Source organism: Rattus rattus, chromosome 5 (assembly GCF_011064425.1).
Source record: "Rattus rattus isolate New Zealand chromosome 5, Rrattus_CSIRO_v1, whole genome shotgun sequence".
In the NCBI taxonomy this organism is placed as follows: domain Eukaryota; kingdom Metazoa; phylum Chordata; class Mammalia; order Rodentia; family Muridae; genus Rattus; species Rattus rattus.
Window position 1 is genome coordinate 129,998,203 of NC_046158.1, and position 12,732 is coordinate 130,010,934.

Genomic DNA, 12,732 nt, shown 5'->3' on the forward strand with positions numbered 1-12,732 from the left:
AGTGAAAAATCACAAGGAGGAGCTTCCGGTTTCTCAACATTATTTAACTTTATGGTTCGCTAGCTCCTGGGAGAAGCTTCCTGCTTCTCAAGGTTGCTCTCTAAGATTTTAATCTAACTTCATGGTCAGCTAGTTCCTGGGAGAAAGCTGTAGAACCAGTCGATGTAATTACCTATTCTATAGCCCTATGAGGGGCTTCCTGGAACATACAATTCTGGGGACTAACCTGTTTCTTTCTTCTTCTCTAAACTTTGTGTCTAGGGGGGCAACTTCAAAACTTTTACCTTTCAGTTGTACTGAAATGCAGAGCTCTGCAGCTGGGAAAAAGGATTGGCAGCCTGTGCAGGGGAACTATTCCCCGGTATCCCTTCAGCTCACTTTAGCTCTATGGTTGGTGCTTAAGTCACTCAAGAATCATTAGCCAATCAGAACATCTCGCATTCCTGCCAATCAGAGGAGAAGCCGGGCCTTTCCGGGAGCTTTTCGTGAGCTTTCCTGCAAGTTCCTCTCTGAAACTGAACAGTCACGAGAATTCCGTTTGATGTGTTCTGTGTCCTGCTGCTGGATGCTGTGAGGAGAGCTCAGGCAAGCTCTGAAGTCCCAACATGGTAAGTGCAGGACCATTTCCCACAAAAGGGAAGAGCAGGCGACCAGCAGAGGGACCTGGTGTGGTGGGTAGTCTCTGGAGCTCCGTGGTAAACAGCAGCCAGACAGAAGCAGAGATTTGTGAGGTTCCTTGTGGTAATGTTTCTCTTCCTGGAACCGAAGATGGGCTCTGAATAATTTTAGTAGGATGGCTGCATTTGCACAAAGCTTCTGGGGAACCGGCTTCAGGATGCCAAACTCGGAGAGCCCTAGTTTCTCTGGTATCTTCAGTAAGTTCTGGCCTTAGCAGTTAGCTCTTTAATATGTAGGTGTAAGATCCGTTTTGAGTTAATTCTGTGGAAGCTGCAAAAAGCATCTCGTGTGTTGAGTAGGTAGCACTGCAATATTTAGCTGTGATGTAGAAGAGTAAAATTGATCATGTAAAGGATTTATCAAAACTTATAATGCCGCTGAGGGAGGACTGTCTCTAAAACGCCCCACAGATACACGGTATGCTAACCAGGTCTGTTAGAGAATAGAATGTTAGAATACATGTGTTTCTTTACCAGGATTAGACATTTGTCTACAAACCATAACTAAGGAGACAACTCTGGTTTACAATCACGAACAAGGCCCAATCGAAGAACAGGATTCTAACAAGTGGCTCAAGGGGACAATATAGGGTCACAGACAACATTAAGGCCTGGAGATCCTTAAAGGACCAGTCTTCTTCTTGAGAAAAGCATAGTTTTGCTACACGGGCAAGACTACATTGGGTGACAAGTCTTTGAAAAGGAAAAACACTGTTGTGTTGAGAACTGGCCTGATCAAGCAAGGCTTTTTTTTTTTTTTTTGGAGCTGGGGACCGAACCCAGGGCCTTGCGCTTGCTAGGCAAGAGCTCTACCACTGAGCTAAATCCCCAACCCAAGCAAGGCTTTTTATGAGGCCTTCATGGATGGAGAATGGCACAGCTCCTTCTCACGCTCCAGAGCCAGTAACAGCCTGGGGCTTAGGCCTTAGGAGCTTCCCTAAGGTTCTGATGTAGTGAGAGTAAAATAGAGCTCCTTCTCTAAAGCAAGGAAGGTGCTTGGGAAATCAGGTAGTGGTCGGACCAGGGCCTTTGGGGTTGGGTTGCTTCAGATCCTGAGATCCCAGTCCTTTCTACCACATGAGGCTATGGTTCTCAGTGGGGCTTGGTCAGTAATGTTTTTGAGATGTTCAGTGTTCCTCTTGTACAAAATTCTTTTATTAGATCCTTCCTGTGTTTTCCCATTTCATGGTAGTTTGTGCTAACTTTATAGAAATCTCTCACTTCTTTTTTCCCTCCTGTAAGAAGTACACCAGATGCTATTCTTCAGAAGCCTACTCCGCATAAGACAGAGGTTGTCCAAGACATCCCCACCCCAGCCCCCACACTGTCTACCTCCTACTTTTCCTGTCTCTCATCTTCTGCATCCATATCAGGACCCTGTCACTGAAGAGTGACCTGCCGTTTCAGGGCACCGGTGTACTTAAGAAATAATTCTGGTTATATTGTTGCTGTGTAAGTCTCCCATCTGTTGTACTTGCGGTCTCCAGTCTACACTTGTTATTTAAAACATAATCCTGGGTCTGAACCTAAAAGAGACATGGATTGATAGCATATCTGGAACGTAAAATCTGTTCTTGGCTGTCTTTTCTTTGAGCATTAGCCAGAGCTGAGTAGATTGTGTCATTAAAAAGATTATTCTTCACTAATGTAATCGTTTGTGGAGTGATTCCTCCCCAGGGAAGGTATATTAATTCTACAATAGTTAAATCATCTTCCCTTTTACAGAAATGTTTCTAAGACAAGCTGTATTGACTCAGGTATCTTTGATCCCAGCCTCAGGCTTCCCAGGCAATGACCTTTCTTTCCTATTGATAAAATTTCTAAATTCTCGAGTTAAAGGACTGACTGTACCATGACAGTGTTTTAAAATTCCTCATTTGAGTTACGTAATGAACTGTCCATTTCAGTAAGAGGAAAAGTATTTTGCTGTGGAGCATGCCTTCTGCCTTCAGAAGGAACAGGAGGAACAGTTTACTGTGTACACTGTCAGATGAAACAGGATAGGCAGTAGCTAGACCGCAGACTAAAGCTGAAAAGAGTCAGCTGCAGGCGTCACCATTCTGAAGAAGGACCAACTTCAGACAGGGTGAATGATTTTATAATTTTCTAGCATGTATTAATTTTTGCATGGTGTCAGCTTGACTACATCTGGAAGCAACTACAATCCAGAAATGGAGGTCACACCTGTGATCCAGGTCTTCAGACTGGAAGACACGGGTTTCTGACCCAGATCTTGATAGGGATGACAGCCGCTATTGATCCAGTTATTGAGGCATAGTGGCCATGTAAAGTTTATTCCCAGACAAGGTATTACACACCTTTAATCCCAGCAGAAAGGCAAGCAGATCTCTGAGTTCCAGGCCAGCCTGGGATAAAGGAAGTTTCACTTCCAGGCTTGGTGGTGTATACCTTTAATCTAGGTCACACTTTCTGCTGGAGGCCTACGTGAAGACTAGGGGGAAAGGTAGGCATTCTTCTTCACTTCCTGGCACTTGCTTGCCAGCCCATCTGTTGGAACCTACTTCTTCAACATTCCAGCTTACACAAAATACAAGCTGAAACATTTACTGTCGTGGGACTGAGTAACTACTAGATTCTTGAACTTCCCATTGAAAATTGCCCATCATTTGGTTAGTTGCAATACAGACTGTAGGTCATTCTAATAATTTGCTATAATATAAGAGACATTCCCTAAGTTCTGAGACTCCGGAGAATGCTCATTAATACTCATGTGAATGAAAACAGATAGATTTGTGGGGGTACAATTTGGGTACATTAGCTGGAAGGAGTGAATATTGAATTTCCATTTCAGGGATATGTGCGCATGCACACACATGCAAAATTCTTGTTGACACAGTTAAGTCAGCTCAGAGATTTGAAGCACATGCCATTGGCTGTGTGTCAGGTTAGAGATCTTAGCAGCTAACATTGCACACAGGGGCAAGGTCAAACACTATCACATTAATGCTATTCCCTCTACCAGAAAAGACTGTGCTCTTTTTTCAAGTCATTATACCTATGTGTCCTTCCAATTATATTGATCTTTTTACAAAGTCAATTGTTGGTGTTACTTTTTTTTTTTAAAGAAACTTTTTAGTGAATTTTTAGAAAGCACAATGATTTGGGAACTTCTCTTACTTTGTGGAACATAAAATATTTCCAAATGTGAATATCACTTGGGTGGAGGATAGAAGATCGGGCCGTCTTCACAGACCATCAGTTCGGCAAATGGAAGTCCTCCTTGGTGAAGCACAGCTCTATCTGCCCAATGGTCTGTACATTCTCTCCCTGTTCTGGCATAAGGCACTGGATTTTAGGCACCACACCATAGATTCTTGTAAGTGCATCTTTGAAATCTGCAAGCTGGTAGTAGTTGATAGATGACTTGATCTCAAATTTTTGTAGTACACTGTTGAGATCAGTCTGCTTGTATAGATCCAGGCTCTTCCCAAAGTACTTCCTCTCGGAATTGAGGGCATCCACCTGGGCAGCACAGGTGCCGTGTTTATCCCATTCATGTTTCCAGAATTGGCTGCGATTAGAAGACGGGTGAATCACATCAGGCCAGTAGATCTTCATGTCTCTCAAAAGGTCCTTAATCTCATCTAAGTTAAAGTGCCAGGACTGGTTACAATCTTCTGCTCTGCCGGGCCATAGTCCATGTATTGTCCAGTAATCCAGAGAGTCCCGGCATCTGTTAACTTCCTTGCATACTGTGGGGGGCCAGTGCTGGGTCAAAATTAGTTTTTACCACTCATGGCTGCCACTCCACAGCGGGCCCGCCCCCCGCACAGACAGCACAGATGCCAGGCCCCAGCCAGCACCAGACCCAGCCGAACGCAGCCAAGTGCGAGCTCCCGCCATGTCGCTGGGGCACCGCAGCCCCAGCGCCTTTGCACATGCTCGCTCTGCAACCAGACTGACCAGCCAGCCACTCTTCACCTCCTGGTGTTACATTTTAAATGTCATTCTCTTTATGCAATGCTGTTCTGATCTTGTTTTTATTCTCCACTGTTTCCTATTCATTAAGAATATCATTCCTTTTCTAAAGGTGTTTTGTATTTGTGTCTGTTTAGAGCAACATCTCCTATAGCTCAGCCTTTCCTTCGGCTTAGACATGCTATGAACACCTAATCCTGCCTCTGTTGTCCAGTACTTGGAAGGCAGTCCTGCAGGTTCTTTCAGGCTGGGCTTTGATTGGTCAGTGAGAAGAAAAAGAGACCAGTGAATGAGTGTCCTCCAACTTCCTTGGATCAGGGTGAAGGGATTAGAGATAAAGAGGTACATGAGTAAGAATTTAGTTTTCTGACCAACTTTGAATCTAGTGTAATCACAGCACAGAAAAGAAGAGGGCAGAAGGAAGGTGAGGGCCTCTCTGCTTTGACAGTCGTTGGCAATAGCAATGAGTAGTCAGGTAATTAAATTTACAATCAGTATAAGTCCAAACTGGCGATCTAAGGGGGCTCCCAGAGCAGGGCAATCATGAATCTGGATGAGGAACTGAACTTATTTCTAGAAACCAAATTTCTATATTTATACTAGTTCAAGCAACACAAGATTCAGACAAACTGGTGTTGTGTTCCTAAAAGGAATGTTAGAAAATACACAATGTGAGAGAAAAGACATGAATAGTTCTTAGTGTGTTCTAAGAATACATAAAGCGTTTAGTCCCGAAGAGTATTGGACCATTAAAAATCCCCCGTTTAAACTTTTTTTTTTTTTTTCAGAATATAACTAAACATTTCATTCTTCTTTCTCCCTAATATTAAGTCTGAAACCCTGGGACAAAGCGTTGAGTGGCCTATTTAACAAATCAGAGCCAACCTTCCAGTCAGGTTCTCAGCAGACCTCAGAACCTCCGTTACATGTCATGGCTGGAGTACCTCACCATTTATTTAGTCCAGGGGCCGGGCTGCCATTCCTTATGTAATCGAACCATCACGGTTACTTGGTCATTTTCATCTGTCAGTAATCATCCTCATCTCTTTGTCTGGATCTTGCTTCTCCACTCCCTCCTCTCTCCACATGGCCCAGGGTTCCACTTTGTACTCTCCCAGTCGCTCCTGGCTCTGACTAGATATTCTCACTTTTATGCATAAGAAACCCCAGAGCAGTCTTGTTCTTTCCTTTCTTATTTCCTTTTTTTCCCCCCATTCACTTCTCATTAACCACTCCTTACTTTTAAATTCTGAGTCACTTTTTCTTTTTAACTACGTTACTGTTTGAATTTGACTGCACTTTGGCTGCACGACTTCCTAATTATGAAGTAGAAATGGTTGCACCGGGCATTGCACGTGTAATGGAAGATGCAAACAAGAACCCTGTGCCTTGAAAAAGGAAAAGAAATGCTGTGGGTAACTAAAACAGTCTACTCAATACAAGTTTCCCAGACTAGGGCTCTTTCTGTACCTAGAATGGAAGGGCAGAGCTAGGAAGGCTTCAGCTGTCGGAGGCATTTGCTCTCTGTAAAGGGGCTGCTACTGTCCTGAGGCCTCGCTGGGCAGGCCTAGCAGTCAGGATCACCAGTGGAAGCTAGCTTGTAGGTTCTTTCCAGGACTCTCCTCAGATGCTTCTGTGGCAAGCTATAAGACGACCACAGGCCATGCCATGGTGAGGGTGGGAGTCAGCATCCCCAGGCCAGGAGGAGCATGTCTGCTGAGTTATCCAAGTCTGATTTGCTGAGACTGAGATAGGCAATTGGTCAGACTGTGGTTCTGTTAGTCCACATAGTAATCTGAGCAGAGACCCTTGGCAGCCTCTGACTCTTCACTCTTGAATGTGGATTCCCAGGGAAGGGGGAACTGTGAGCCCTATCAGGGGAAATCTGTGTTGCTCATAATATCACTATCCACACATAGGCGTCACTTTTGGTGTGCAGTAGAAAACTGAACGTCTGGTTCCTAGAATTTCTGAACCTTCCACTTTCAATTTAATGTGACAAATTTTATAAGTCGTGGTGCTGGAGAGATGGCTCAGCAGTTAAGAGCACTGACTGCTCTTCCAGAGGTCCTGAGTTCAATTCCCAGCAACCACATGGTGGCTCACAACCATCTGTAATGTGATCTAATACTCTTTTCTGGTGTGTATGAAGACAGCTACAGTATATTCGTATAAATAAAATAAATTTAAAGAAATTATAAATCATTTAGAAATTAGTACAAAGGTGGCAGTAGGGGATCAACCTTCAGCAATATTTCATTAGAATTCTTTTACCTTTCCACTACCTCCAGTCACAATGGCATGATTCACAGAAATTCAATTACAGGGTGTAAAAGGAGTTTCTAAAATATTGAGGTTTCTCAGATGTGCAATGGCGCTGGGTAAGTGGATAGGATACATCTCCAATCTTGTGACATAATCCATGTAGCAGGAAGCAGACATTAAATTATTCTTCAACATCGTTTTGTGTGGGAGCTTCAGTGAGGCTAGATTTGCCCGAAATCACAAGGGGTCATGAGAGGCTGCAGTCAGAGCCCACCATTGTGATCACTTCCATTTGCAGAGAGCTTTAGAACATGAGGCCTCTGTTTGGAAGACAGATCAGTAGTAGCTGAAGGATCCGAAACCTAACAGTTTAGGGGTCACTTTGAGTAGTTTGTATAAGCTTCATGAAGTCCGTGTTAATTTAATTCATATACCCATACAATCACAGGTAACATTGATCAAACTCACACTTTTCCTGGTGTGGTTTCCTTAGGTACTTTGATGAAAACTTGAGTATATTTTTAGGCTTCTGTTTCTGGCTTTTTTTCTCCATCCCCACATCTTTTCACAAGTATTGTACCTATTCTTGATCCTTGTATCTTTGCTGTGAGTACAGAAGTCACTGTGCCAATGTGTATACTATTTCTTCAAAATACTATTGAGAATGCTGAATTTTCTTACATAACATAGAGCATTAGAGCCAACGATCCTCTTATAAAGTTTTAGAATTTTGAGATTTAAATTTTCTTTGGCCTGTGTCATTTCCTTTTATTGACTGACATTCTCTCTTCCATCTCTAGTCTGTGGGTGAACCTTGGCCCCGTAGTTCCTATTTTCAGTCTTAAAATTTTGATTTACAGGATTGTGTTTTCTTTTTCTTTTTTTTTTATATTAAAGTATTTTATTTAAATTCCAAATGTTGCCTACTTTCTTGTAACCCCTATCAGAGTTCTTCACATCCTCCCCCTTTGCCTCTGAAAAGGTGCTCCCCCTATTTATCCCCCCTATTGCCCACCCTCCTACCCCCCAACTAATCCTCCCCAGCATCCACCCTCCCTGGAGCATCAAGTCTACAAGATTAGACCCATACTCTCCCACTGAAGCCAGACAAGGCAGTCCTTTGCTACATATGTGCCTGGGGTCATGGACTAACCATGTATGCTCTTTGGTTGCTGGCTTGGTCTCTGGGAGCTTTGAGGGGTTGAGGTTAGTTGATACTGTTGATCTTCCTATGGTGTTGTCATCCCCTTCAGCTTCTGTCCTTCCCCTAACTCTTCCATTGTGGTTCCTGACCTGAGCCAAGTGGTTGGCTGTATTGGCATCTGTCTCAGTCAATTGCTGGTAGATCCTCTCAGAGGACAGCCATGCTAGACTTATGTCTGTAAGTACAACATGACATCAGTAATAATAGTGTCAGGGTTTTGTGCCAGGCTATGGGCTTGATCACAAGTTGGGCCACTCACTGAACGGCCTTTCCTTCAGCCTCTGCTCCATTTTTGTCCTGCATTTGTTATAGACAGTAATAATTCTGGGTCAAAAATTTTGAAGGTAGTGGGTGGCCCCATCCCTCCACTGTGGGCCCTGTCTATCTACTGGAGGGATGGTCCCTTCACGTTCCGTCTCTCAACTTTTGAGCATTTCGGCTACAGTTATCCCCTCTGAGTCCTGGGAGCCGTTAATATCCCAGCTCTCTGGGACTTTAAGCTATTAAAAACAAGGACATCATGAATTTTGCAGGCAAATGCTTGGAATTAAAAAATCCTGAACAAATTAATAGAGACCCAGGAGGACATGCAGGTTATGTTCTCACTGATAAGTGGATAGTAGCCAAAAATTACAGAATGCCCACAATACAATGCACAGACAATAGGAAGTTTAAGAAGGAAGGCCCAAGTAAGGGCACTTAAACTCCACTTAGGGGAACACAATAATCACAAGAGTTAGAGGGAGAGAGGGAGGGACCTAGAGGGGAGTGCAGAGGAAGAGGAGAAAGAGGAGCAGGATCCTGTGTGAAGGAAGACGGGAGAGAAGCCAAGAGGGCCAGGAGAATGAATGGAAATACGGAGCTGGGTGGGGGGTGGAGTGGGCAGGAGAAACTCTAATTTGTGATTTCCTTTTCTATTTTCATTTTACTGTCATGAACAGTTGTGTTTTCCTCAAGTGTTTGCTTTATTTATTGAATTTCTTATTCTTGTCCAGTTGTTTGTGTTTTCCTGCCTTTCTCCTGTTTAAGGACCTCTATCACCTTCATACAGTTGCTTTTAAGGTCTTTTTCTTGCGCTTTCAGTTATGTTGTAATATTCAGGCCTTGCTATGGGAGGATAACTTTCTTCTTTTGCTGACATATTTTCCTAGCTGTTACTATGTTCCTAAGATGTTATCTAGGCTTGTATATTTAGTGTGATTTCTAGGTTTGTCTTCTTCTGGTGGGTGTTTTGATCCTTGGTTTGTGTTTTCTGGATTTTCAGAGAGTGTTTTTTCTGACTGTTGCCTCTTCTACCGATCTGTTTGATGGGTGTGTTCAAGAGGGAATGTTTGCTGGTTTTGGAGGATGGAGGAAAAGGAATCGAGGGAAAGATGATTTTAGCAATCCACAGGACACTTGACAGAAGAGAGGTGAAGCTGCCTCTGTGTTCTAGTCTAATGCTAGGGAAAACTCTGAAAATTGCATCTAGGGCAAGAGATAGTGTGGTTGATCAGTGGACATGTGGTTGAGAAGGTTCTTCCAGAGTAGGGGCTGGGACACAGAGATGTGGCAGGAAAAGAACAGCACTTGGGAATGGTCTGTGGTATTTACCCGAACCATGGAAACTGGTAGAGGAAGCTTTATCCAACACTGTCTGGCAGAGCTTTTGGCAACTATGAGAATTGGGTCTAGGGGAACAGATAGTGGGATAGGTCTTTGGATAGCCTAGTCTCTGGCCTTTGTTTGAACGAGTGTGTCTGCCCATAGTTGGGGTTTCAGACACAGAGATGAGTCAGGAAGAGAAGGGAAGATGGAAATGCCCTTTTGTATCTACAGGAGGCATGGACAGGTGAAAGAAAGCTGCAGTACTAAGGGCATCCTTGAGGATTGGGTCTCAGGTAGTAGAAAGTAGGGATGGTCTGGCAGTATCCTACCAAGTTCCTCACCCAACATCTTAATAAACAGGCATCAGGTCCCCGGGGGTCATTTATTTGCTTCTATATTTACTTAGTTTTTTCGTTGTGTTCATCTGTGAAAGACTGGTTATTTTTGATAAAAAATACTATGTGAGTGGGCAGGTCAATCAGCTACTATTCATGCTGGGGTTGACCTGAGTTCAGATACCAACACCCAACCCAAGTTGGGAGGCTCTTACCTACCCGTTACTCCAGATCCAAGGGAGTAACGCCATCTTCCCTGATCTGTCACCTGTACACACATGGAAGACATTTTGTCTCTCTCACACACAAACATTCACATGGATGGGATTGCGTATGTTTTCAAAAGTGCTTATGACCTATAAAAGCAGTTAGCTTACTACAGGTTGTTTAAGTTTACAGTACAAAGCATACACTGTTTTTAAAAAGTCTTCTTTCAATTGCATTTTCTTGCTCTGGTGCAGACTTGTATCCAGTCATTTAATCATAGGAAACAAATGATTTCCAGGCGACACTTTAAAGAAAAGACATGCTTTTCTTTATCATAAGTTGAGGAGATACTTTTAGTAGTCAATATTTTCTCCAATATTGAAACATTTGTATGCTTTAAGCAAATCTCTCCACTGGGAATAGTGCTTTTTCCTGAGTTTATGTTTTTCCCCAATCTGTTTTATTATTGGCAGAATAGAGTACCAGAGTCCACAGGGTTAGTAATGGCCACTGATTTCTTTGAATTTGATTTTGATTGTAGTATTACCACAACAACCCCAGTAGAATCAGTGTGACAAGTTCCACAGATTGAGGCGGAAACTTCAAAAGAAGGAGGCCTCCTGGAACCAGCTGTGGACTCTTCATGGCAATTTATCTGTTCTATCGTCTTCTCTTCCCTTTCCGTATTTACAAGATGTTCCTGATGGCCTAGGCTGAGATTTTAAGTGAGAAAAATGGATAAACCATCCCTTGAGAGAGGGGGATCACTAACCATGGCCTTAACTCTGGGAAAACCAGTGTTTTACTTCATAAATCATTTTTAAAATTACAAAATAATATTATGACAAAAATTTCCCAACCATAAAATTTCACACGGCTATCCATGTGTCATCAGAAGTGGGCTTTGGTGTATGGTAAAGAGAGCCTTAAATAAAAAAAAAAAAAAAAAAAAAGAATTGAAATAGTTTAAATTTACACCTTGGAGATTCACAGAAATTAGGTATTAGATGTTAAACAATAACTGACCATAAAAATGTATTAACCTGTTCTTGGAGATATGCCACTAGCCTTGGATGACTTTATACTTTACTGTGCCAAATGACAATGACGTTATCTGTCCTATCGGAGATTGCTTCACTAAACACATCTTCTAAGAATTTTAATACCTGTTTCATTACGTATAAAAATTCTTGCTTGAGAGCTGCAAAAATACACTCAGATTCAAACTGCCTCTGTGTTTGTTTCTGTTTGTCACCACCTAATCCTTACCCACCTAGCCTTCAAGGACTCTCAGCCCAAGGCCCCCCATATCTGCCTGGGGTGGTCCGTGGCATAGTATCATAGTTCTTGTGTAAAGAGCTGGGTTGTATTGATAGGTCTTTGTGTCTATTCTAATCAGTGGTGCCTTGTATGTTGTATGATTTTATTAAGTATAATCTCATAATAATTAACATTCACCATTTTTGTCTGTTGAAAATTTATTGTAATCTCCTTGAGTTTTTGTTTGGGGACTTTCTTTGGAAAAAATTTTAGTTTTCTCTTGATTCTAATGACTCGCCTCTTCTAATTTATTGCCAAATCTATGTTTTTCTGTTTTTGTAGCAATCAATGTTTGTGTTTTTACTACTTAAGTGGTTGGCTAACACATTTGTTTGGGGTTATTAAAACATTGTCATATATTATTATTAAGTCTGTTCTAATTAGCTTCAGATCTCAACATCTAAGAGCATTCACTCCACCTGAGGAAGGCTCAATTGAGGGTGTGCCCCATTGTAATGGCTGGTTGCTTTGTCTTTGAGAAATTGTGTTGATTCATGATTTATATGGGAAGGGACTTCCACTGAGGGTAGCAATATCCCTGAGAAAGGGGGACGGGGCTGGATAAGAGAGCTAGCTGAGCATGGGACAATGACCAAGCAGGAGAGCAAGTGAAGAAACAATTTGGTCCACACTTTTTTCCATCATTTTCTAGCTTCAGTTTCTGTCTTAAGCTCTCAACATGATGAAGTGTGATCTGACAGAAGCATGCAGAAAAAAGCGTTCATTACCTGAGTAGCAAGTCAGAACAAAGAATGGCATACACTAAGTGATTTTGATGCTCGACAAAACCTAGGAATGTTTTCTTTTAGCATTATATGGAAAATATAAGGTTAGAGATGGCCAAAAGCATAGGAAGCTGTACATGTACCTTCATCTACTGTAACGTAGGACTTAGGAAGATTGGGGTATTGAGACTAATGCAGACAGAGGAACATGATGGCATAGAAATCCAGTGGGAAATAGATGCTATGAAAATTATAGCTAGAAGTCATGTGTTGTATTTTGGCCACAAATGTTTCTTACTCTGCCCATGCCCTGGGAAACTGAGTAGGGCAGAATTGAAAGATGATTGTCTAATTTCTTAGTTGTAATATTAGATCTGTTTGATGGTTATTTCCTTGACTCATTGAGGAGGATAGTGGCAAAAAGAGCAACAAATGGGGTAGAAAAAAAAATGCAAAGCCTGTGGTTTGCAGAG

General features: G+C 42.3%; 2 protein-coding genes across 4 annotated transcripts in view; one reads left to right on the forward strand and one right to left on the reverse strand.

Moving 5' to 3' along the window:
* The first annotated feature begins 478 nt into the window (after window positions 1-478).
* The window catches only part of LOC116902086 (zinc finger protein 120-like), a 94,892-nt gene continuing 82,638 nt past the window's right edge, over window positions 479-12,732 (forward strand). For all 3 annotated transcript variants that reach the window (XR_004388041.1, XM_032904387.1, XM_032904386.1), the window contains exon 1: window positions 479-608. Coding sequence is in view for 2 of the 3 variants with exons in the window: in XM_032904387.1 (XP_032760278.1) it covers window positions 606-608 (3 nt within the window). In the remaining variant the exon portion in view is untranslated. The remainder of the gene's footprint in view (window positions 609-12,732) is intronic.
* On the reverse strand, window positions 3,894-4,457 carry LOC116899972 (ribonuclease T2-A-like). Its single transcript, XM_032901795.1, has one exon. The coding sequence runs from the start codon at window positions 4,254-4,256 to the stop codon at window positions 3,894-3,896; it is 363 nt and encodes a 120-aa protein (XP_032757686.1). The 5' UTR covers window positions 4,257-4,457.